Source organism: Mirounga angustirostris, unplaced genomic scaffold (assembly GCF_029215605.1).
Source record: "Mirounga angustirostris isolate CCGP_5_RB_7025 unplaced genomic scaffold, mMirAng1.0.hap1 SCAF_3, whole genome shotgun sequence".
NCBI lineage: Eukaryota > Metazoa > Chordata > Mammalia > Carnivora > Phocidae > Mirounga > Mirounga angustirostris.
The window spans coordinates 15861873-15888861 of NW_026991711.1; the positions used below are offsets into that span (position 1 = coordinate 15861873).

Sequence of the window (26989 nt, forward strand, 5' to 3'; positions counted from 1 at the left end):
TTTTTTTAAAGATTTTATTTATTTATTTGAGAGAGAGAATGAGAGAGAGCACATGAGAGGGGGGAGGGGCAGAGGGAGAAGCAGACTCCCTGCCGAGCAGGGAGCCCGATGCGGGACTCGATCCTGGGACTCCAGGATCATGACCTGAGCTGAAGGCAGTTGCTTAACCAACTGAGCCACCCAGGCGCCCCCATCTTAAATTTTTTTTAAATTAATAGACTATTTTTTTATAGTAGTTTGCAGAAGAATTGAGCAAAAAGTAGAGGAATTTTGCCTATGTCCCCTTTCCCCTGCCCCTAGTTTCTCCTATTATTAAACACCTTACATTTATTACAGTTGAGGAGCCAACGTTGATATGTTATTATGAACTGAAGTCTGTAGTTTGCATCTAGGTCCACTCTTTGTGTTACACATCCTGTGGGTGCTGATAAGTGTCTCTACCATTACAGCGTCATTCAGAATAATTTCACTGCCCTAAAAATCCCCTGTGCTCCACCTATTCATCCCTCTCTCTCTTCCCCTGAACACCTTGGCCACCACTGACCTCTCTTCTGTCTCCACAGTTTCCACAATGACATAGAGTTGGAATCATACAGTTTATAGCTTTTTCAATCGGCTTTGTTCACTAAGTAACATACTTTTAGGTCTCTGCATGTCTTTTCATGGCTTGATAAGGCTTTTAAAAAAAAATATGTGACTAGAATTCCATTTTATGGGTGTACCATTCAGTTTGTTTATGCATACAACTATTGAAGGGCATCTCGGTTGCTTCTAGCACCTTTATTTGTTTTTAATAGCTTTATTGAGATATAATTGATATATGATAAACCGCAAGTCTACCATTTGATGAGTTTTCACATACTTACACACCAGCAAAACATTGCCAAAATCAAGATAATGAATGTACCTACTGCCCCAAAGTTTCCTCATGCCCTTTTTAATTCCCTCTTCACAACCTTACCTGCCAGGCAAACACCCTGATTTCTGTCACTTGAGATTAGTTTGCATTTTCTAAGGTTGATATAAATGGAATCATATAGTATGAACCCATTTTGTCTGACTTCTTTCATGAAGCACAAGGGAGAGGGAAGCATTTCCCCTGGATTCTGTAGAATTATAAGTTTCAAGAAGTTGGCAAGTCTCCTGAAGATGTCAACTAATAATATGCAGCCAGAGATTTGTCCTAATGTCGACTCTCCCCTCATTAAATAGCTCCTTATATTTGACTTCAGTTATGATGATAGCCAAAACCGTTCTATCCTTCAGAGTCATGTTACAAATGAGTCTCTACTCTCTTTGGTACAGGCATGAAGCATTTTCACAATCTGATACAATGAACTTTCCAAGCCCGTTGAACCCCCCTGGATGCTTCCACTCTCTATGACTGCCACGTTTTGATATGACTGCCACAGTTTTGACTGAGTGAAGCTTTCAGCCTTCTTTAGCTCTGTACTTTGACAACTGCGAATTATGGAAAAGCATTTTCATTGTATAATTAATGGAGAATAAAAGTAGATTATAAAAATGTGCATATTATAATTCCAATTTGATTAAAAAGACTACTGAAGGAATGAAGAATTATATTCCTCTGCAATGATAAAGAGCAAAAGATTAATTAGAATTTTTTCCTCAATGGTGCAATTATGAGTGATTGAAGTTTTCTTCCTCATCCTTTTCTGTGTTTTGCAAATTTTCGAAAATGACTTGTGTATTGTCATCAGAAATAGTGTGAAAAAACTTTATGTTAAGCCCCAGATTTGGGCTTTTGATTTGCAAGATATCAGCAAGTAATTTGGAATGGTTCCCATCTCTAACCACCTTGAGCCCTAAGGCAATGAGAGTCATTATTTATCATCCATCATTCATTCATTCCGTTACATCTACAACAAACATTTTTTATTCAGTTACTAGGTGCTAGGCTCTGTGTTAGATGTTGGATATAAAGATGAACAAAACAGCCATCCCTTTCCTTTGGAAAGACCCCTCTATAATTAGTTATCTGGGTCCGTTCACTGAGTTGAATGGGTCAGTCAAGGGGAGTGCTTAAGATTTCAGCCAGGAAGTAGGCCTTGAAAGAGAAGGAGAATTGTACTGCTCTTGGTTCTCAAAGGTGAACCCATTCCAATGACAAATGTCATTCTGCGTGATCATACGGTGCTTCCATCAGTTACTGCAAAAACAACGAAGAGCCTTTAGAGCGCTTTAGGGCCTTGGAAACTGCTGTTCTATCAGTGTGCTTGCTGACTCTGTTCTTCCAGAGAGTTTGTAAAGTTAATGTTTACTTTATGATAATTGTAGATTCCTACGCAGTTGTGAGAAATAAAACAAAGAGGTTCCATGTGCCCCTGATCCAATTTCTCCTAATGGTACCATCTTGCAGAACTATAGTACAGATCACACATTTTGGAGAGTTTATTTTTTTTAAAGATTTTATTTATTTATTTGACCGATGTGGGGCTCGATCCCAGGACCCTGGGACCATGACCTGAGCCGAAGGCAGCCGCTTAACGACTGAGCCACCCAGGCGCCCCTTGGAGAGTTTAATAGTAGAAAAAGGGAAAAGAGACAGCATGGAGTCCTCATCAAACTTTGAACATAGCAGTCAACGCTCCCTTTCTTAGCAGGATTCTGCAACACTGGCCCTTTCTCTCACACTGTTTAATAAAGGCCTCCCTCAAGATAGGTTTCTCTTTACATCTTAAAATATTTAACTATTTCTTTAAAGGGTGATGCGGCAATCACCCTAAATCTGGATTATTTTCTTGGATGAAGTTAACATATAAATGTGAAAGAACATCAGGTTGTGGGGACTCCGGACAGAATAACTTCACCTGTAAACATTAAGTCTGTTTGTAGGAAGAAAACTGACGGAAGGAACATTCCTGAAGGGGCTCATCCAGCTGTGCACAGTCTCAAAGGAGCCCTGACAGTGGCAACCAGAAGTGAATGCCGTCTCCAGTGACAACCAGCGATGGGCCACACCAAGGAGGCTTCTCTTTCTTCTGCAAGAAGACGAACAGCCACACTCAGAAACTCTATAAAGAGTTCAGTTCAAGGGAAAAGTCTTGGAGGGGAAGAGAGGGAAAGTGTTTCCAGGAGGAGCCCAAGCCACCTCCCAATTCAGAAGGAAGTAAAGGAGCTCCCTGGGTCTTTCAGATCGATGGAAAAGCAAGTAAGGCAGGAGGCCACGTGGATGTTTACCTGAAGTTTATCCTTAAAGGCACAGTGCTTCCTTGTTCTCATACATGAATTCCTTTAATAAATAGTACTGAGCACTTGCTATCTGTCCATCCCTCACTGTTGAGCTGGCAGAGAGATGAGAATTTTTTTTAAAGATTTTATTTATTTATTTGAGAGAGAGAAAGTGAGAAAAGGAGAGCGAGAATACGCACAAGCCAGAGGAGGGGCAGAGAAGCAGACCCCCGCTGAGCAGGGAGCCTGAAGCAGGACTCAATCCCAGAACCCTGGGATCATGACCTGAACCTAAGGCAGATGCTGAACAGACTGAGCCACCCAGGGGCCCCAGAGAGATGGGAGTTAAGAGTGACTTTTAAATATGAGATGCTTGAGGCAAAGATGAGAGGAAAAAAAGTGTCCCTATAAGGAAATAGATTTCTCATATTTTACTCTCCTGATCGCCTAGTGTCAGGAAAGAGCACCGCACTATGAATCAGGAGACTGAGGCTTCGTGGCTGACTAGATGGGTAGGCCTTGGTTTTCTCAATTGAGAGTCCTGGTCTAAATGATTTTTAAACTTCTTCTCCAGATCTGTAGTTTGTGGGGTGATGCGGTTCAGAGACCATGGGTAACTCTCACTGTGGACTGAAAGGAGAACCCGGTACCGCCTGACACAGGCTAGCCTTCACAGAAGTGGGCTTCCCTCCATCCCATCTGGAATTTTCCATGAGATTAAGCAGAGTTCAGTGTATCACTAAAAATAAGCTAGGGCTTAGATGACTTCTCTTCAGTGTCTCCTCTTCATCCACGTGACTCATACCGTCTCTCCTTCTAAACCCAGCAGCCTGAGAATGTGGTGAGTGTGACCTCGTTGCGAAAAGTGCATGAGCTTATGAGCTCTGATGCCCAGGTTTACCACTTATCATATGTAATGGGCTGAATTGTGTCCCCTGTCATCAAATTTATATGTTGAAGCCCTAACCCCAGTACCTCAGTGTACAACCCTATTTGAGAATAAGGCCATTGCAGATCTAATTAGAGGTAAGATGAAGTTGTGCTGGACCAGCGTGGGCCCCGAAACCAATGCACTGCTATCCTTATAAGTAGGGGGGATTTGAATACATACGGGCACACGAGGGGAAGGCCATGTGAAGATGGGGTGTTGTGTTACCACAAGCCAAGGAACCCACCAGAAGCTGAGAGAGAGTCCTGGAATAGACTCTTACCTACTATTTTTAGAGGGAGCCTGGCCCTGTCAGCACCCCGACCTCCAACTTCCAGCCTCCAGAACTGGGAGAGAATCAATGCCTATTGGTTCAAGTCATTCCGTTTGTGGTACGTTGTGTGAAAGCAGTCAAATGAGGAGGAGGCCATTGGTCTGAGGTGGTTCTAATGCGCTCGTCGTCTACATAAGCAAACCAAAACCTAAGCCAGCGTGAACTCATGGAAGAGGATGCAACCACAGAAGCTAGAGCCAATCAAATAGTTTCCTTGCTTTGCTTCCCCACTCTCTGAGGAAAAGCCTTGTCCCCAGCTCCTGTTGGGGGAGGGCTCCTAATCACGTCTGGTTTGGGGTTTCCCAATTTGAATTGATGTTTACTGAAATAAACTCTTCAAAATTTAAAATGCTTCAGTTTGTCCTTCAGTTCCTCATGACAGCCATAGCAAACTAATATACCATCTGCGCAATCTTGGGTAACACACAAATTCTATGAGTTCAACTTTTCTCAGTGGAAATTGAAGACAGATAGGGAGGTGTGGTTTTTTTTGTTTTGTTTTGTTTTGTTTTTTTAACTCTTCACCCTCCATGGTTCCCAGTCCCCTTATGCACCATGACTTTGCTTGTTCAAGTACAGTTTTACATTTCCTCGGGTCTTCAGTGAGGACAAACATGTTTCCACCGAGGGTGCTCATCCCTCCATCATTTCTGCATCTTCTGCTGAGTTCTGACCTGGCCTTTGAACTGTCCTGCTCAAGAGGGAATCCATTTCCACGGTATAAATTCAATAGATTTTGTGACTGTACAAATATTATGTTATTATAAGCTTCTTTTATAACAAAAGCTAAACCAAAGCCTCTATGAAATTATCTTGTTTTGTCTGCTTTTCTTCTTAGACTAGAACATTTTTTTAGAAATGAAAAATTCATAACAGGGAAATTTACATTTGGCAGGCAGCTGTCTGCCATGATTTGTAAGAACATAGTTCTTTTCTATAGCTTATGAAATGAATTGGAAATTTAGAGTTATTCTGTTGGGCTGTGTGTGTGTGTGTGCACTTGGCTTATTAAAAGGAACTGAATTAGAGCAGCTGAGATTAAATGAGAAGGAGTCATTTTCAAAGAGAATATCAGACACACACCATGGTTAGATGCTTTTTGACAGCAGTTAAAAATAATGAGCTTCGTATAAAGCACGAGATTCAGATCAAGTCATTTTTGAAGATTTATTTTATTTTTCTATTTTTAATGATAGCATTCTTTTTGGTCAGCTCTTAAAATTAGAAAGAATGCTTTCAAATCTGGTTTATCCATAGTCTCTGTGGCTTATTTAAGCTTTGTTCACCCATATCTTTGTTATAATTGATGGGGATTCCTAAGTTCCAAGGCTAAGAGAATAGTATACCTATAAACATAACATACCACTTAATTAATCTTGCAGAATCTCAGAAAGAACAGTTCCAGAGCACCCGGCTGACCCAGTTGGAGGAGCATGTGACTCTTGACTTCAGAGTCATGAGTTTGAGCCCCAGGTTGGGTGTAGAGATTACTTAAATAAATACAACTTAAAAAAAAAAAGAAAAGAAAACAGTTCCTTTCATTTCTAGGTTGAAACATTGCATTATGGATGAGAATATTTTCCATATGTCAAAGTTAGAAGCACTGATTTAGTTCCCAGAAGGAAACATATTATAGAAAGTACTTAAAATTAGGTTCTTGGATTAGGTGTGTGTATGTGTATAGGTATGAATGCGTTTGTGTGCATGCGTGCATGCATATGTGTGTATTAATTGATAAATCTTGGGATAAAGATTCAATGGGGAGGATTTTTTAGTATCCTAGTGGGATTTTCCCCCCTTCTTGGTTGTCCGTTGAAATAGAGGCATTATGGGCATTATGGGCTATTGATTAAGAAGGTAATGGCTCTCCAAACAAATAAAACGTGACATAATGGGTCAGACTAATGATTTGCCAGTACAGAAATTTAAAAAGTTGACCGTGGTGTCAATGGCTTCTTTTATGGAAATGACAATAATTATAGTCACTATTTGCTGAGTAGCTACTGTGTGCCAGGTTCTGCTAGGCAATTTATATGTGGCGCCATATTTAACCTTTAGTATTAAACTTCATATAATAAACCTAGATATTATCATCTTGGATTGACAGATGGAGAAGCTGGAGCTAACAGAAGGTAACCACATTGTCCAAGGTCATCGAACTAGGAAGTAGCAGGGTCAAGATCAATAAAACCAATCTGGGGTGTGCCAAAGCCATAGTGCTTTTACTAAACTCACAGAAAAAATTTCTCTGCCTAATGTCATCCTCACAAATGTCCCTCATTCTAAATTTTTTGACTTAAATTTTTTAATGTACAATTTAAAAGAATAAGTACTGTATAGCCTGGTTCAAAATCCAAAATGTACGAACGTATAGAACAAAAATAAGTCTCATTTACTCTCTGATCTCCCAACCCTTTAAGCTTCCTTCCCAAAGACAGCCAACTTGTTTCCTGCGTATATCCCATTCACTTACACCCAGCTAGCTAGGCATGGCCTCTCCCTCCCTCCCTCCCCCAACCCATTCACATGTAAACGTCAGCACAATGACTTCACAGTTATGTACCTTATGTTTTTCACTTGACAATACATTTTGGTGATCCTTCTAGACCCCAAACAGTTCTAGCCACACCTTTATAAACTCTGGTGGATCTGTTAGTATTAGAGCTGTCCTGAAGAGTTTACATTTTCAAATGGTACGATTTCTTGCAAACTTGTAAATGGTACTTGCTGGGTTTGATCAGAAGTGGGCAGAAAGGGGAGTGATTCCTCTCCTTCCAAAGATCCATATTTTGAAGGAGGAGTAGCTAGATTACCTACCCAAGTGAGTCATTAAATTGTAGGGGTACACATGAAAAAAATCTAACTTAATACCTGTTCCCAGGATGGGGGATAAAAAAACAAAGGATAAAATAAGAATCGGAGGGCAGCAGTGTGCATCACAAAGAGCTGAGGTGAATATAAGGATGAGCGATGCAAAAATCTGAAATTAAAATATGTGTTTGATGTATAAACACAGCCTTAGCGACAGACTATCCCCAAATTGGACAGAAAGACCGCCTCTGACTTAAATATCAGAAACCACACAGCACATTCCTAACCCTTAATTCCCCTGAAGAACAATTTACACCACCAAGAAAAGAAAAGCTCTTAGATGTAGAAAGCAAAACCCTTATCAGGACAGATGCCCAGCATTTAGGAAACAATTTGGACACAGGGGAAAAAAAATAATCTCTTCTCCCCATGATGTGGTAGCAGAGAATAGATCAAAAAGCATCAGGCAGAGGAGTCCAGCAGGGACTGAAAACGGGGAGGATTTTCACATTCAGAGGCGTGGAGAAAAGGGCAGGCAACTCACTGACGGGCAGAAGAAAGATGTAAATGATTTTTTCTGTATTAACCTTAGCAACAGCTCTAAAACATTTACTGCCCCATTGGATTGTTTACCAGGCTTTGAGCCATGTCTTCCTCCTTTGAATGTTGGGAAGCACAGGCTGGTATCTTATCTGCAAGGCTTTGCATGCCCACCCTGTACCATTCACTCACAGACTCCAAGGATCTGATTCAATTCACTCCCAGGAACACGCACTGAATCCCTCTTCCATGCAAGAAGGTGTTAGGTGCTGAAATGCAAAATGGAAGTAGGCAGAACATTCTTTTTATTAAGATGCTTCCCTCTACTGTAAAACAAATTGCTTTTTAATAAGGCATTCTCTACTTTCAGATTATTTAGCTCTGTGATACCCAGCCTCCTCTCAACTGGGTTTCAGAACATTCCTTAGAATAGTCCGTGATTTTATGGCTTCCACTGGCAGCAAATGGTCTCAATCAGCCCATGAGATATCTCCTCCTGGATTCTGCTCTTCAGTCTCTAGCAAAGACTTTTGCTTTTGTAAATAAGGCAATATTTAATTACAGCTATGCTCATGACAAGACATCTTCTTAGCTTCTCTTGGCTTGGTTCTTAGATGTCTGATTACTTGCACCAAGTTCTCAAGAATTCCTGAATTCTTCTCTAACCCTTGGCTTGCTTACAAACAATGACTTGGTTGGGTGTTTCTTACCTTTGGACTTATACAGACATATATGTGTGTATATATATATATATATATATGTATATCTATCTATACATATACATCTATATCTGATATTTAGAGATTTGAGATAGGCTGGAAAAATGCATAAATTTGCAAAAGGATAAAATAAGAATCCCAGAATCCAGGAACATGTGGGAAAGAAAATATCAAACTAGATAAGTACTGTGTGAATCAGTTGCTTGACATGGGGCCTGCAAACTGGCTCTAAGCTTCATAACTGGTCAAGGCAGAGAAAGAAACACCATTGTAAGATCCACGGGGTCTAAAAGTCCAGGACAAGCTAGTTGCTATGTGAAAGTACAGCTTTCCTGGATATTGAGCCCTGTGAGAAATCTCTCCCCCGGATCTTCATAAAATGGCACCGTGAGGTGTATTACATCACATCAAAAATGCCTTGGAAGTCCCACCTGGTGCTTTCCCATGACATGTCTTCATGTTGGCAGACGGCTTGATATCAAAAGATAATTCTAACTTAATAGAGATAAAAGTAAACTCGTGTTTTGACCCTGTTATGGGCTGAATTGTGTTCCCTCAAAATCGACATGTTGAAACCCTAATCCCCAGTACCACAGAATGTGACTGTCATATGGAGATGAGGCCTTTCAAGAGGTGAAGTTAAAGCAAAGCTGTTAGGGTGGGCCCTAACCCAATCTGACTGACATCCTTACAAGAAGAGGAAATTTGGACATACAAGGAGGTATTAGGGCCCATTTGCACAGAGGAGAGACCAGGAGGAGAGACAGCAAAAAGACAGCCATTTGCAAACCAAGGAGAGAGGCTTCAGATGAAACCAACCCTGCTGACACCTTGGTTTTGGACCTCTAGCCCTCAGAACTGTAAAAAATAAATTTCTTTTTATTGTGCCATTTTGTTATGGCCACCCTAGCAAACTAATACAGACCCCAAAGGCAAGTCCAGAGGAAAGGAATAGGGGACGGAGATAGGAGACGCACTTGACTTTGACGAAGCTTCGTGAAAGCTATATGAAAGAAGAGTAGGGATTTAAGTGGGTTTAAAATGCAATAAAATACTTGCTGACCCTCCTGGAGGGGTCCTCTTTACAGAGCCCCTGTCTTTGAGAACAGCAGTCTTGGCCATGAGACGTGCGTTTGCCAATAGAATGTGAGCAGAAATGAGCGAGGTAGACTCCTTTCAAGCAGTGGCCCATCGCTGACTTCTTTGTTACAAGACAAGCAGTATCAGGAGAGTAAGGAAAAGATGCTCCTTCACCCTGAGTTCTGGGGGGAAGGCAATGTGGAGCATAACCAGAGCTGATGGGTGGTAGACACTGTTCCACAAGCCAATGAGATTTTGAGGTCTTAATTGCTACCTGACTTAGCTTAAGCTAACAGATAACAAGATTGATGAGTGATGTGGCTGCTAAGCAAACCTCATGAGCTAATTTTTTAGTCGTTTACTTAGGTTGTATCAGGAATAGTTGTACCTTTACTTAGGTTGTATCAGGAATATTGAATTAACTTATAGGAAACATGCACCATGGGGTCAAATGGCAAACTGAATTTTCCAGAAAAAGAGAGTAGAGGCTAATGGGAGGATTTAAAATTGGTCATATGAAGGAAAAATGGAAGAAACTAAGGAAATTTAGTCTGAAAAAAGAGAAGATAAGGAACAAAATTCTGTGGAAAATGGACTGTACCCATTCTAGGGAGCTGGGGTCGGGGGAGTTCCCAAGGGCTTTTGCTGGAAACATTGGTGAAGGGAATTTTCACTATTTATATTTAAATTCAAATTATATTAAATATTAAATACTTATTAAAAAGGACGAGTTTCCTAACCTTTAGAATTATTTCTTAAAGGAATCTCCTTATTAGAGGGGTTTAACCAGATGCTGCTGATATCTTGTCAGAAATAGTGAGGAGGGAATTTGTTGTTGGTGGTGATGTGGTGGGGGCCAAGGCTGCAGTGTTGGATTGGACCAGTGGTTTTCAAACATTTTTAGTAGTGTAACAAATCTTATAAGGAACCCTTAACATAATAGTGGTATTTAATAGTCTAAATTTATTTTATATAGTCAAATTAAGAACACTTAATTTGTATAAAGTCAATCCCTATAATGGTGAGACTCTTCTGATGAACATAAAAAATTGAACTGAGGATGTTTACTCACCAACTGTTATCAAGTAGCCTCTCTTTGCCACATGCTATTCTTAGCACCGGGGAAGGGCAACATGGTTAAATTTCTTGCTCCCCTGGAATTTATACCAGAGTAGAAGAGACAGACTATCAGCAGCTAAACCAACAAGCAGGATAATTTTAGACAGTCATAAGTGTTCTGAAGAAAAATAACACAATGCGGTGGAGAGTAGGGGGCTTGATGTAGACACAGTAGAGTGAGTGGTCAGGAACGACCTCTCAGGAGCTAACATTTGAGCCGACACCTGAGTGACAAGGAGGATTCTGAAGAACATTCCAGGCAGAGGGAATGGCAGGAGGAAGACCAACGTGGAAATGAACTTGACGTGGCTGAGTACTAGAGTGATGGGTGTGCTCTGTGATGGCAGAGCAAGAGGGAGAGAGAGGTGGGCAACGCACAGCTCATGGAGGACCTTACATGCCAGTTCTGTTCAAACTATCCACGGTGAAAAATTTTAAAAATAATTAAAATTTTTTTTTCAGCCACAGGCCAACATGCAACCCAATGGGATTAGTCTGTAGCTTATGCTACCAGATCATGTCCATGCAAGTTTGACAACCTCCTAACTAGACTCCTCTTCAATGCGATGAGCCCATTGATCATGTGCTTAAACATTGTGGCAATGCCAAATCGCCATGATAGTTTCTAAATGCTCACTTTTAATTTCTGTCCTTATTGTATTTATTTTGATGCAGACCAGGAACACATGTTTGTGGATCTGTGGCCTTCACTTTGATTAGTGCATGGAAAGGACCTTGGATTTTACTCTAAGTGCATTGGGAAGCATATATAGGGAAGATGGGAAAAAGAAGAATCAAGGACCACTAATAGGATTGTGCTGGGGCTCCTTAACTAAGAAGAAGAAGACTAATGGAGAAAAAAATTGGGTGAAGAGAGTAAAACTTTATTTTGAAATGTTAATTGAGAAATGTCTAGATCTCCAAGTGGGAGGTCAAGTAGGAAATTGGATATATGCGTCTGGGGCTCACAGCTGAGGTCAGGGCCAGAGCTGTAATGTTCCAAAGAAAATTTGGGGGGTTGAACAGTGGCCTCTAAGAAGTTATGTCCATACCCTAGAACCTGTGAAGGTGACTTCGTTTGATAAGAGGGTCTTTACAGATGTAATTGACGAAAGAATGTCAAGATGAGACCATTCTGGATTATCCAGGTGGGCTCTACATCTGATGACAAGTGTCCTAATAGGAGATGCATAGGGGAGAGACAGAGATAGAAGAGGAGAGGTCATGTCACTACGGCAGAGGTTAGAATGATACTGCTTCAACCCAGGGAAACAGAGCAATGGTGGCAGCCACTGGAAGCTGGAGGAGTCAAGAAGGATTCTCCTCTAGAGCCTTCGGGGGCAGTGCAGTCCTATCAACACATTGATTTTGCACTTCTGCCCTCAGAATTATGAGAGGAAAAAATTTCTGTTATTTTAAGCCCCTCAGTTTATGGTGATTCAGGAAAGGAATACACATTGAACCTTTCAGCTGACTCTATTCCAACATTTCCTTTGGAACCCTGCTTTGTTCTAACCCTGTGCTTCTCAACCGTGACTGCACATTAACACGGCTTAGAGAACTTGTAACAAATCCTGGCCTGGCCACAGCCTCAGAGATGTTGCTTCTGTGGGCTTGGGTCTTGGCTGGCATCGGAGTAAATCAGAGATGAGAATTGCCATTTATGAGTCACAACAACTTAAAATCTCGGGGATGACACAGACGTGCAGAGGGGAGGAACATCTGTATAAACATTTTTTTAACCTTAGGAATTTTCTTTGGAACATCCTGTCTTTATGCTCAAATATCTTCTTGGAAACCGTTGGAAGCCGGGGCACGTCGGCTGTCTACACAGACTCTAACGGACCTAAGTCAGTCCTGTTTCCACCACGAAGGGGTAAAACGATGCTCTAACAGTCGCCATCACTGCCGGTCAGGACCCTCCCCTCGCTGCTCCCAGAAGCACCGGGGGGAAGCATTCTGTTCTAGACCGAAGCCTAACAACGTTCAACTTGAACATGAATCAAAAGATGTCACTTGCAAGGCCTTGCTCCCAATTGTCTCACTGCCTTCCTTACAATCAGACAATTATAATTTGGAATTTCTGGTGGCATGCTACTTTGGGTAATTAAAAAAAAAAACCTACTGCCTCGATGTACTGAATAGGAGAACAGTACATTCTCATTTAGAGGGAAAGGGGCCCTTAATTGTGGGACAAAGCAATTCCTTGTATGTCAGCCCTAAATAAATGTTTCTTTATTTCTGAAGCTGTGTGACCTCCTGCAGTGGTCTTTCTAGCATGTCAGGGAGCAGTCAGGAGTGGATTGTGGTTAGCAATGCACGCTTGTCTGTAAAAGCCTTTTAACAACAACGAGGAGCTCACTGCATCTATTGACTCCCGGGGAAGTCTGAGGTCACAAGCTTGGCTGGGGCACATGAGCCCAGATAATGAAGATGGTTTTGCCCTTTGGAAACAAAGCCAGCAACTGTATGTACTTCATTATGCGCTTTGGGTCATGTGCTAACAATGAGGGTCTCTCTAATCCTAATCCCCCTAATGATGGCTTCTCCCAGCCCTTACCCAAACCCCACAAGGCCCCGTGGTTTGGCAAGCCAGACCGAATAAAGGCAGCACGGTGTTTGGCTTTTGAACTGAGTTCAAGGCAATTAAAGTTATGGGCTAAGGAGGAAAGGAGGGGTTTAGAAATACCGGTATAATAAGTAGTATGACTGCAGTACCCCGTAAATTAACTCAATTAGACAAAGCCTGATTTAACGGGGGAAAGATGGTGAGAAGCGCTACCCTCATTAAATCTGGCTGTTAGAGGCGCTTCTAATGGCCTTAAATTTGTTTTAGTTGTTTGAATCACATAAAATAGTCTGTGCGTGTGCATATACACACGTGCACTCACGTGGGTCCTGCGATTTTTGCAGGTATTTTTTTAAAGAGGAGAGGAATCGAGCGCAAAACAAAACGATATCAACTCCCCCACCCCCCAAAACCAAAAATCAACTAAATGAGCGCTCAAGCGCTCAAGAGTGGAAGGCGAGGAGAAAGGCAGGGTAGAATCAGGGAGTGGAAAGCAAGAGGGAGTTCTGCTGATAAAGCCATGAGCCCTCTCGGGTGGGGGCTTGTGCTCAGTTGCCTGGGCTGTGGGATGCTGCCTGGAGCCCGTGCACAGTTTCCCCGGGTCTGCATGACGGTGGACAGCCTGATGACCAAGGAGTGCTGCCCGTCGCTGGGTCCGGAGCCCGACAACATCTGTGGCTCCCAGGAGGGCCGGGGCCAGTGCATGGAGGTGCAAGCTGACACCAGGCCCTGGAGCGGTCCTTACATGCTACGGAACCGGGATGACAGAGAAGGTTGGCCGAGGAAGTTCTTCCACCGGACCTGCCGATGCACAGGTGAGGGAGGCCGGCAGACCCGGCCATGCCCTGATCCGGGTAGGGAGGCCCCAGTTGGGAAAGGAGCCCCTTCTCAGGAGGAGATGAGACTCTTAAAACTGTTAGACTGGGCTTTAAGTGGCCAACCAAGTTTGTTTTTCACAGGCAGGAACTGAGTCGGGCTGATGTCTTGGTTCTATTTTTCACACCCTCTGTTACATCTAGTTATGGAAACCAAATGGATATTACATGGGCCAAGCCTGGTTATGTGAACTCATGCCAACATGCCATTGGCTTGTTTGTTGGAAGGGGGAAGCTAACGAGCTCCAGAGTCAGCTTTGAAGCTCAGAGCAAGTCCTTTCAAGATGGATTCGGTGGCCTCCGCTTCTGAAATGGGTCTGCACTTGTAGAAGAGGGGGATGGGTAGCCTTGGCATCTAGAAGACAGGCATCCAAGGCAGGTGTTTCCACGGTCCTAGCCTCAGCGTTTCTCGTGTTTGGAACGGGTCTCAGGCAGAGTACATCTTGTTAGTTAAGGTTGTGCCTGGGTTGCCACTTTGCCACAGTCGGAGGGCTGTGGTGGGACAGAGCTTCTGCGAGCTGGGGAGGGAAAATCCCAAGATAACAATGGCTTTTTCTGCCCTTGCCTGGGTTGGCTGTGGGCATTTCGCCATTTGCTCGGTGTCCCTCTTTCAGACCTTGGTCTCTCTTATGACTTCTTCGAAATCTCTGTGCATTTCTTACGCCTCCAGCTCTTCTGAGCCTTCTCAAATCCTCTTCAGTAGCGCCTGCCTGTGTTCAGCAGCCATGCACAGCGGTGATAAACACTCAAAGGCTGGCAGAGCATTTGACGCACAGAAAGTGCATGTGGCAACATTAGCAAAGCCCTTGGCCACTGTTCTACACCACCCAGCTGCATACCAAGTTTTCCTTCTTAAATTATTATTTTTTGCTTACGTTCTCATAGGATGCCGGCACATAGGGAATCCAGATAATGGGGCTGTGTAGGGATATAAAAAGGTAAACTAAGGAAATGTACAAAGGACTGCGATGTTGATGTAGGAATGGTGTTAGTTTTTTTAACAGGCAAAAAATTCTGGCTGTATAATCGTTTTGTGGTCATATTACTAATTCTGCAATTCCAAGGAACTCAGTTTTGCGTTGGGTATTCATTGTGACGAAAGTTTTAAACAGCATATTGAACATATACTATCCATTTTTTTCTGAGCTAATTGAACATTGTCTTCTATAGACATTATCTCATGGATTCTCCTGGCTTTTGTCTGAGAAGCAGCAGGTTTCATATTACCTGTGTGATTAAAATCACACTACACAGTAACTTCTTTGTCTATGACTCAAAAGTTCTTCTAGAACACTTATTTCCAGGCCAAATCAACGATAGAGTGCCACCACTTACAACGGCTGAGCTTCTCCATTTATGGAATCCTGGGGCAGAAGATATTAAGAAACCAGATATAACTCTTACCTCTTCTTATCATCATCTACTTTATATTTTTGACCTGGTAGGCAAGTTTGTTTTGTTTTGTTTTTTAAAGTTGAGGATGGAGAGAATAGAGAATGGCAGAATAGAAAAGGATAATTATAATCTCCCTTTCCAGGAAGTAGACCTATAAATATTCCTCCAGAAGTGACAAGAAGTTAGGGTCACCGTGACCCACTTCCTAACATAAAAAGGGATCCCCTGTTCTGAGGACGATAAACATATACCTAGGAGACAGTGGGTCAGGAGGAGGGTTTGGGCTGTGAGTCTGGACTGTTAAGGACATCACATGTCTGTAGGTCAGCCCAAGGAACAGAGCTTTCTCAGTGTGTATGGTCTCCATTGACAGCCATTGTCAAGGCCTTGGCTGCTCCTGAGACCAACTACCAGCCTATGGCTCTCCTCCCTTCCTCCGTGATTTGATCTGTATAGACTCATTCAGGACCATAGCTCTTTCCATACCAACTCTGGATGGCTCCACTTATGTTGGCTAAATGGTCTTATTCTTTGAGTCTCAGGGCATTAGACCAAGTCCTAGTGGCCGAGCTGGAAACCAACTTAGTATAAACAGTAATCACCATTCTGTAATGTGTCATGTGTCCCAAAGCAAGACATAGGACCTTCATTCAGCTTATTCTCCCCCAAAGGGTGATTTGCTTACCTTCCAAGGGTAGCTTTTCATGGTTTGGGAAGCAGTCTTCAGAATTTAAACCTGATCCCAAAACCTGAACCCAAAAGCCCTCCTCTCTGTTATCCTCATAATTTTTTTGCAAATAGGACCCCTGGGATTCTTCTAGATCACCCAAAATTTATTAAGGAAGAGATCTAGTTTAGCTTCTGGAAACCAGACTATTGGTGACCCTGAACTTTGTTAATGCAATGGAAAAGTAAACAGACCATTTATCCATCAATGGACATTTAGATCGTTTCCACATCTTGGCTATTGGGAATGCTAATATCTCTATGAGATCCTGATTTCAATTCTTTTGGACAAATATCCAGAAATGCAATTGCGAGATCATATGGTAGTTCTATTTTTAGTTTTTGAGGAAGCTCCATACTGTATTTTTCCATTGTGGCTGCGCCATTTTGCATTTCCACCAACAGTGCATAAGGATTCCAATTTCTCCACATTTTAGCTAAGTGGTATATACATCCAACTGAACACTATTCAGCCTTAAAGAAAAGAAGGAAATCGTGTAGTATGTGACAACATGGATGAACCTAAGGGGCATTATACTCAGGAAATAAGTCAGTTACAGAAAGACAAATAAGACATGATTCTACTTATATGAGGTATCTAAAGTCAAATTCATAGAATCAAAGCATGGAATGCTAGTTACCAGGGGCCAGGGGAGTGAGACATAGAGAGGTAGTAATCAGTACACATAAAGTTTCAAGATGAGAGTAAGCTTAAGAGAGCTGCTGAACAACATTGCACCTAGAGTCAGCAATAATGTATTGTACACTTAAAAATGTGTTAAATGTTCTTACCACAATAAAATAAAATAAAATAAAATAAAATAAAATAAAATAAAATAAAATAAAATAAATAAAAAAATACCCCATTGTCTTCATGAGCTTGAAGCTGGTAGAAGATATTAGCCTAACAAAGAGAAATAAAAACAAAGTCTGGAGGGGAAACCCCCTAAATGATGTGCTCAAATCCTCTAGAGAGAACTTCTTTATTCTCTATTATCTCTAGGGATAAATTGGAACCCAAAACCTACCAACCTTAATTGTCAGGAAGAGCTGAATTTCGGGAGACTTGGCATTAGCTCTTCACCTTACACATCTCACTAGCCAATGGCGTTTCTGAGAACATACCAGTTGCAGCTGTGTTTTTGGACTTTTGGAAAACATGCACACCAAATCGTTTTTGAACAGTTGTCAAAGAACTGCTTGTTTGTACAAGTGACTAAGTGCCTCCGTTTTTCCAATCTCTGAAATGGGGATAATGATGAAACCGCACTTGTAAAATCTTTTTGAGCTCTGTAGATGAAAGGCTCTCTGTGAGTATAAAGTATTGTTATTAAAATAATAGAATCTCTAATTAAAAGGAATAGGCTATTTAGAGCTCCTTGTAAATTCACTAATCGGTGGTCTTTAAGCTTATTTAGTCTAATAGCCTTCTGAGGTTGAGCTGATACGGTTCATGTAGGAACGTGCCTGGCTTGGTTGTTCTCACTCTCTTTTCCATTGCTCTCCCAGTCCTAAGTAGGTTTACGACTTTGTCTTTTTAAATTTAATTTTTGCCGAAGGACATACTCCATGGTAGATAGATTGGTATCTCGGGATCCTTTAGTTTTCTTTCTCTCTCCATTTTCCAGTAAGAAAATGCCATCTCTTCTAAGAGGCCCGTCTTGTAGTTTTTGCTGCTGCTATTGGTAGATTCGGGGAATAAATGAACTCAGGTTAAGTTGATGGAGGGAACCACTAGGGAATCTAAATTAGAGAAATAAGCACTTTGTGTGCTGGGCTTCCATGTTGTTGCACTTTTCCGTTGTCAGCAGCATTTTCATGAATTCTTTGGACCATGTTTAGAAGCTCTAAACATTAAAGGGACCCGACTGCAGAGGTTTTGGAGAGATGCTGGAAAAGGGATTTTTTTTTTTTTTTTTTTTTTACATTTCTGGGCCATAGGTGAGCTCACATGCAGACAAATGCTTTTTTTTAATTTATTGGATTATAATTGAAAAATGATATTATCTTAGTTTCAGATGTACAACACAGGGATCCGACATTTGTATACACTGCGCAGTGAAAGTTCCTACCTAATAATGTTGACTGTATCCCTCGTGTTGTCCATTACACTCCATGACTTATTTATTTTTAACTTGAAGTTTGTACTTCTTAATCCCCTTCCCCCGCATTTTGCCTCCTTCCCCGCCCCAATTCTTTCTTCTTACCTTCTACGTTGCTTTTCAGAGGCAAGCATGGTTTTGTAAAAAGAAACATCTTTGCTCAACATAATTGTGAAGCAGCTCTGGTCTTCTGAGTCAGAATTAATCGTATTGTCTTCTGTGGGGCTTGGTTTATTCCTCTGTTTTCACTTTTCCCCACAGTTTGACTTGTGTCGGTGGTTCATTGCACACGCGTTCTCATCCCCTGGATGAAGACATTGTGCCTTATGTCTATCTGTATCTTCTAGTACCTAATGCCTTTTGTTCCATTATTCATTGATTCATTTATCACCTACCTGACTGACATTTATTTAGCACCAGTGATGCTAGGCCCTTCAGGTACAAAGAGGGGAAAAACGCAATATGATTTTTTTAAAAGATTTTATGTATTTATTTGACAGAGAGAGACACAGCAAGAGAGGGAACACAAGCAGGGGGAGTGGGAGAGGGAGAAGCAGGCTTCCCGCCGAGCAGGGAGCCCGATGCGGCGCTGGATCCCAGGACCCCAGGATCATGATCTGAGCTGAAGGCAGACGCTTAACGACTAAACCACCCAGGTGCCCCCGCAATATGATTTTTAAGGTGTCCACAGTGTCGTGGATGAGGAAGACAGGCAGGAAAACAAATATTTACAATACTGCTTCTATGTGGTATCTAGTAATAATAACAACACTCAATAGAGAACTGACTATGTACCAGATACTGTTCTAAGTGCTTAATATGATAACCGGCTTGTTTTCCATGAGAACTCTGTGATGTAGAACTCTTATCCCAATATGACAGATTTGGAAGAGTGAAGTCCAAAGCTACAAAGCATGGAAACTTCTTCCAACATAACAAGTGGGAGCACAGAGAGAGGCATGCTGAGTTTTGACCGCCCTTTAGGCGTTCGGTGTTAATAAATTATCTGTTGAATAAACAAATGAGGGAGATAATTAGCTATTGATCATTTTGTTTCTAGCAACCAAAAACAATTGTGGTAAAGGAAGTGAAGGAATATTAAAACTCATGGCATAAGTTATGAATTACTCAATTTCAACAAAATTCAAAGACAAGTTTTATGCATTTAAATGTAGAATTGTACTGAATTGATTATTATAAAATTGAGGTGTGCTATTCCTTAGCATTTCGAAGGAGAGACTCACTCTCCTATTGCAAAGCTGTGGCTTTATATTCACCTTCAGTCATCTGGCTCTACGTAAGTAGCTGGAAGTTTGGGCACTTAGTATTCTTTGGATGCATTTTCTCATTCACTCCTCAAAAATATTCTATTCCTGTAAAAGCTGCCAGAGAAGGTGATATGTTTTAATCAAAGGTGTTTTGAAACAGATATATAATTTTAGTAGGTTCCCTGGGGGAAAATAACTCTGGAGCATTTGTATAGTATCTGGTACTTTGGTAATTGCTCAATAAATATTTATAAATAATTTCTATTTAGTAGCTTCACTCTAGTAATCAATGTAAATTTTAATGTTTAACTGAAACTATTCTAAAACATGTTTCAGTCTTGGGACTAGTAGAATTTTTTCTGTTTAAGTATTTTTTACTTACGTTTTCATATGATGTTAAAGCATAGAAAACTACGGATAACTGAGCTCTGTGAGGATAGGTAGGATATTTTGTATGTTTTGAGGAGCATAGAACCCAAATAAATTACCTTAAGAAAAATTTTTCCTACTCATGATATTTTTAATGACATTTTCTTTAACCATCAAAAAATCCATTGGGTTAATAGAAAGGGAGGCCTGTGCATTTTTGTTTACATAATACAAATGCTAATCATTTTGTTTCATGCTATTGTAAAATTTTCTTTGCCTGTAGAAATTCAAATGATCCTCTCTCTACTATGGTCATAGTATTTTTTGCTTACCTCTGCTTTGGTATTTACAGTCTATCAAAATTATTTACAGGGCCTGCTTTTCCTTCTAATCCACAAGGATAGGGAGAAAGAGGAAGAAGAAATTTTATGTTTATTGGATTATCTACCACATGCTTTATACTTCTTTGTTTTTAGTTAATTTTCCCAAAAAATTTCAGCTTTATTGAGGTATGACTACAAATAAAAGTGTACGATTTTTAAAGTGCACATTGTGGTGACTTGGCTTTATATTTCTTTTATTCATGCAACAAATACTCATTTTGTATAAGGCCGAGCACAGGCCTCGGCGGTGGGGTAACTGCCTTCCAGTTGTCTGTACCTGAGACAAGTAGATAATTACTGTTGGTGTGATGTATCCAATGGAGGGAGCATATGAGGTGCCAGGGGAGCTCAGGGCGCTAGCATCTGACCCTGACACGTTGAGTCAAGGATGACCTTGTAGACGACCCATCGTGAGGCAGAGAGCAGGAGTGGTAACCCAGGCAAAGAGGAATTTAAGGAAATGATGAAGGAAAAGTGCTGTGGATTGAAGTGAGAGCCAGTAAAAAGGTCTGGGAGGAGGAAGACCAGGAGGAGGGGGATGGGGGAAGGGGAGGGGGTTTGGGGAGGAAGGGAGGGAGAGGAGGAAGAGGGGAAGGTGGGGAAAGGGGGAAGGGGAGGGAGGTAGGGGGAGGAGGAAGAGAGCAGAGTTGGTCTCCCATGTTAATGCTTTATGTAACCCCTCTAATCCCCTGGGGGATGAGCATTACCATCCCCTTTTGCTTCAACTTTCTGCTCCAATAATATTTAAATGTTTACTCTGTAACTTATCACCACCTAAGGAATGAGGTGCTGGTCATACCAAAAGCAGTAATCAAGACTAAAAAGGGAAAAGTCCAGGACAAGCTGAAATAATTTCCACTTTAGATGCTAATCAGGCAGATGCTTATTAGTTCATATGACTAGTACTCCTTCCCCAGGTAGATAAAGCAGGGACATTTGTGCCGTGGACGGGGAGCCCTGCAATGATTTGCACTTGGTGATACCGTGGCAGCTAATTCACCTTTATGACCTGCCGGCCTCCATTGATTTTTGTCTTAACGCTGTCTCCTTTGTGAAATAAACCAGCTTTTGTAATGTTAGATTTCACCTAAATTCCTGGAAATCAGCTTATTTATTTTGGTTCCACCTTGAGCTGGGTGTATATCTTCTTCCTTCTCTAAATCAATGAGCCACACTCACTCTGTGTGGGCCCTGTTGTGTGTGCCACAGGATAGCAGGGTTCAGCAGTGTGCCCATCCAAGACAGCGGGCAGCCTTGGGGCTGGGGCTGTGGGGAGGAAAGAGAAACTCGTTCTGTCTCCAGTTCTGGAAGCCTAAAGTCTCAGGTCGAGGTGTCAGCTGGGTTGGATTCTTCTGAGGCTTCTCTCCTGCTTTGTTGGTGGCTGTCTTCTCCCTTGGTCTTCACGTGGTCTTCCCTCTGTAATGACTACTGGCCAAATCTCCCCCCCCACCCCGTAAGGACACCAGTCGTATTGGATTGGGGGCCACCTCATGACCTCATTTTTAAGTTAATTACCTCTCTGAAGACCTGAGCTCCAAACACAGTCATATACTGAGGAACTGGGGGTTAGAACTTCAACATACGAATTTTGAAGGGACAGTGTCCACCCATGACAGCTTGTGACCCCTTTCATATTGTTTCTTTGCTGGGAGTATTTCTAAGGAACTCTAGTACTCTGTTCACTTGGAGATGCAAACATTTCAAGAGGAGAGTAAGGGAAGGAAATTGGCTTCCTTTGCCTTTTTGCAAACACTTTCATCTTCTCCTCCTTTTTATCCCAGGGTTCAAATTCAGAAATTTCTTCCAAGCTACAAAAACTGACTCCCTCTTCCATCTCCCCCTCCCCTTTTTTTTCCTTTTAAAAATAAACCAGGACATTTTGCTGGCTACAACTGTGGAGTCTGCAAGTTTGGCTGGACCGGCCACGACTGCAATCACAGGAAAGCCCCGGTAATTCGGAAAAATATCCATTCCTTGACTGCTCAGGAGAGGGAGCAGTTCCTGGACGCCTTAGACCTCGCAAAGAACACGACACACCCCGACTACGTGATCACCACCCAGCATTGGCTCGGCCTGCTGGGGCCCAACGGGACCCAGCCACAGATTGCCAACTGCAGCATTTATGATTTCTTTGTGTGGCTCCATTATTACTCTGTTAGAGATACATTATTAGGTGGGTTTTTTTTTTCTCAGCAGAGGGTATATCATTATAGTTTGGGGCTGTGGGGGGATGGGTGGGGAAGTAATTTCAGGGCAAGTTAATTAACAAGAGAGCAACCTCAGGAAGGGTTAGGCTTATGAAAGTCAGAGGATTATCAAATGCTGCCTGAAGCTAGGATGGAGCACAGTTTACCAGTACGTTGGCTGACATTTGGGAAAATGTTTTCTCCTGTAGTTGGTGTTTTGCGTTCAAAGTCTAAACTCTCCTCTATGAAGCTATTAATCTTCAAAGGCAAGAGTTGGTGAAGCGGAGGCAAATTCCTTTTGATTCCAGAAGAAAACATGTCTAAATCTGGCCATGGGAGCCCTCTCTGACATTTTTCCTCAAATTAGAGGAATTAACAGAACATGTGCTAAAGCACATGAAGCTTCTTTGCGCAGAATTAGAGTGTTTGTGTGGAAAGTGCGTATCTCATTAAACCCGCATGTGTTAGTCTTTAGACTTTTGGTCATCATTCATGGTGCCTGTGATATGGTGCACCGCTGTGGGGATCCTCAGGTTTTTTCGGAGTTGTACTGTCAAGGAAGAGCATAAGCTGCTCCAGCAATGTAGAGTTCCTCCTGAATTAGCCCTTTGAACCATTACAGTGGATGCCTGGGAAAATGGTGCCCCGCCCTTCTAGATCCTAAAAATTGGGGCCTGCGTAAGACTTGGAATGGGGGCTTGTTTGTTAGGAACTTCATTAATCTAGTAGGACCAGCTACGCCCTCGGATATTTCGCAGTCAGTGAACGCCACAGACGTCAGCTCGCTCCAGGGGGATGTGAATCCATTCCTGGTTCTACTCTGTGTACTCCTAACGCTTTCTTTGGCTGTACCTGTTATCTCCACCTTTGGGGCCCCTTGTTGGGGTTGAATGAAGACATCAAACTCCCTTTGAATAGTCAGATTCTCATTGGAATTGTCTGTCCTTGTGTTTATCACTGGTTCCCCATTGCTTGATTTCACCTCATTTGTTCGTTTGGGGAACATTAAGCTTTGTTCTGAATTAAAACATTTAAAAAGGACTGTGTAGCCATCAGCAAGCGATAGCATGTCTTTCCTCAGTGTGAGTCCTTAAAAATCCTGCCTCTCAGGTAAGCATCTGTCTTTCTTTATCAGTAGATAAGGAGGCTCTTCTGGCTATAAACCTTTATAGTTTTCCTGTCATTGCTCAGAGGAATTTTTGCTTTATGAGAGGGTTTTCTCTCAAGAGGGAAAGAGGACTATAGTTTCCGGTCATACCTAGGAATTAAATTTATATTTGTGTCTGTTCAGCTCTCTGAAGTTATTATAGGTACTTTGAAAAAGAACTAAAGCCAGCTAAAGTTTCTACATAACCATCAAAAGCTTTTATGAAAGCGGAAGAAGGATGGAATGGGCAGTAAAGGGGGTCATTAAATTGCCCGAAGCTTTTCACTAAAATTGGCGGTTCCAGTGGCCAGCCAAATTGGTTTGAATGTATTTTTCTCTCTTCTAGTGTTGGCGACCATGCTTGTCAGCTGGTGGTTGTAACTGACTGAGGGCGGAGGCAAAATCCATGAAAGTTCTTTTTGGTGACATAAATGCCTGAATTAGGACTAAGAGCAGTCCAAGTTGCTTTATTATTAATTAATCCTTCCCTTGTAAGTGTGTGCATTTGTGAGGACTAGGTTAGAAAATATCTTTTGAAAATATATTTCATTAAGATCTTAACGATCTAGCCCTTTGGCTAACATTATTTCATCTTAATGAAACGTTACTGAAAAATTAAACATGTGACAGGGACTCTCAAAGCTGAAAACGACCTAGATGTGTCTGGATCTCTGTTGACAATCAAACTTTTGAGAGATGGAGAATTTATCCTAGAAGTGCTGGTTGCTTCTGGAATTTTGTTGTTGCTGTTCTTGCTTTCAGAAAGATAAATGCCAAAAACCTTTTTTTTTTTTTTTTTTTTCTTTCTGATTAGAACAGCTTGGACTTACTGGCTCTGCAGACACATCTCACTGGGGTAAGGATCTGCATTAAAAAAAAAAGTGCTATTCCACGATCTTTAATATGTTTCCCAATTGCTTTAGGACCAGGGCGCCCGTACAAGGCCATAGACTTCTCACACCAAGGCCCCGCCTTTGTTTCTTGGCACCGATATCATCTGCTGTGGCTGGAAAGGGATCTCCAGGTTGGTCCAAACTATGCCTTCGGTATTTTGAATTTTGCATTTGGTCAAGACCCATTCCAGTCTTTGCTTTACGTGCTTTCTTGTTGTATTTGATGTTGATATATTGAGTTACATAACTAGACACACCCTTTGCTTTTAGCAACTCATCGACAATGAGTCCTTTGCTTTGCCCTATTGGAACTTCGCCACCGGGAGGAACGACTGTGACGTATGTACGGACCAGCTGCTTGGGGCTGCAAGACAAGACGACCCAACTCTCATTAGTCAGAACTCAAGATTCTCCAGCTGGGAAATTGTCTGTGATAGGTAATGGTATTTGTGACCCTGCACCGGAAATCCAGAGACCGTATTTTCCTAAGTCTGGGAGATGGAGAGGCACTTTATATTTCTGTTTCTAACGCAGGCTGGGTTCTTTGTACATGTTTCTGAAAATGATTTTCCTGAGGGAAGTGGGATTTTAAAAAATTCTAAGCCCTCTTATTTAAAAAAAAAAAATAGAGGTCTGGAAATCGCACTTATGAATCGAATGGACTTGGTTATCCTTTCTAGATTAACTGTTTTAAAATTGGAATTCGTTTCTGCATTCAGCCAAACATTTCTTAAGTACCGATCATATTGCAAGCAGTGTAATAGTACTGACAATACAAAGATGAATAAAATAGAGCTTCCCTTTTGGATATCGTTTTATATTTACAAAGGCAGATTGTTTGTAAGTGAGTTACAATACAGTGTGAAAAGCATCATGATAGATGTAAGTGTGAAGCCAAGAAAAGAGTCAGGGGAATTCTCTAAGAGGCAGAGGCACACCCCACAAGCAGATGGAGGGGTGGGTGGTGAGTGTGTTCTAGGTGGAGGGAACATCATGTATGAAGCTGGGAAAGTCTCTGGAAACAGTTCAGTATAGCTAGACCATCGGGCGATGGTGAGCTGAGAGGGGCAGGGGGTGGGGCGGGGGAGAATGATCTCTGAAGTATTGAGGAACACAGCATAAGCAAATGAGCAGCTTGTAGCCCATGGAGAATCCTGTCCTCAGTGATTCCTTTTAAATTTGTTTCTTTTTTTCTAGTACACATCTCAAAAAAAGATTCCCCAAGACGCTCTTCCGCCTTCCTTTATTATTTATACATTTATTAAAGGTTTTATTTATTTATTTGCGAGAGACAGCGAGAGAGAGCATGAGCAGGGGGAGGGGCAAAGGGAGTGGGAGAAACAGGCTCCTGGTTGAGCAGGGGCGCGAGATGGGGGCTCCATCCCAGGATCCTGGGATCATGACATGAGCCAAAGGCAGATGCTCAACTGACTGAGCCACCCAGGTGACCCTGCCTTCCTTTATTTATCTGTTTCCTCCAAATCTTCCTGTTTTTAACCTAAGGGCTCTAGCTCCCCTGTCCAGTGTCTTTGTCGAGCTTCCTTGAACACACCCCTAGTCTGGGCATGCATGTGTTTGCGGGGGTGTAGGCCAATCTAGCAGGGATTCCCCCCTTCTACACCCTAATCTTTTCCGATAGTGCTCCCCAACATGTTGGGATGGGTAACTATAATAAGATTTTGTCATGACTAAGATTTTGATTGGTTTGCTTGACCCAAAGTTATGATACTATCCACAAATTAAAACATTTCATTTTTACTCTCCTTACAACCCTTAGCCTGGATGACTATAACCGCCGGGTCACCCTCTGTAATGGGACTTATGAAGGTCTGTTAAGAAGAAATCCAGTGGGATTAAACAGTGAGAAATTGCCAACTTTACAAGACATACAAGATTGTCTGTCTCTCACGACCTTTGACAGCCCCCCTTTCTTCCAGAACTCTACCTTCAGCTTCAGGTTGGTGCTCTGAGCTCTGTTAGACTGGCATTTTAAAATACTTTAAGATTTTCATGCCTGTGGTTGTAATGAACTGGAAGGAGATCCAGGTGTTGGGAGCCATGTACAAAGCTAAGTAATGCAGAAGGGCTTGACAAGTGAGGATAACAAGGAACCAGTGTTAGGAAAGTCATCATCCACCCACTATAATGGATAGTGTAGTTTTAATATTTTCTAACAGTTATTCAAGACCATCTTTCGGATTTCTAATTATGGCCTATATAGGTACAGTGTTCAGAACTAGGGTACTTCTTTTTTTTTTTTTTAAGATTTTATTTATTTATTTGACAGAGAGAGACACAGCAAGAGAGGGAACATAAGCAGGGGGAGTGGGAGAGGGAGAAGCAGGTTTCCCGT

General features: G+C 41.9%; 1 protein-coding gene and 1 long non-coding RNA gene across 2 annotated transcripts in view; both read left to right on the top strand.

The window, feature by feature from the left end:
* LOC123840416 (uncharacterized) overlaps nucleotides 1–4696 on the top strand; it is a 37781-nt gene extending 33085 nt beyond the window's left edge. Inside the window, exon 5 of the long non-coding RNA XR_006789983.2 lies at nucleotides 1306–4696. This is a non-coding gene — a long non-coding RNA (uncharacterized LOC123840416). The remainder of the gene's footprint in view (nucleotides 1–1305) is intronic.
* Nucleotides 4697–13474: 8778 nt separating this feature from the next.
* The window catches only part of DCT (dopachrome tautomerase), a 39026-nt gene continuing 25511 nt past the window's right edge, over nucleotides 13475–26989 (top strand). Inside the window, exons 1-5 of the mRNA XM_064585766.1 lie at nucleotides 13475–14107; nucleotides 22284–22583; nucleotides 24667–24767; nucleotides 24907–25073; nucleotides 26414–26593. Coding sequence (XP_064441836.1) covers nucleotides 13720–14107; nucleotides 22284–22583; nucleotides 24667–24767; nucleotides 24907–25073; nucleotides 26414–26593 — 1136 coding nt within the window. The 5' untranslated portion in view covers nucleotides 13475–13719. The remainder of the gene's footprint in view (nucleotides 14108–22283; nucleotides 22584–24666; nucleotides 24768–24906; nucleotides 25074–26413; nucleotides 26594–26989) is intronic.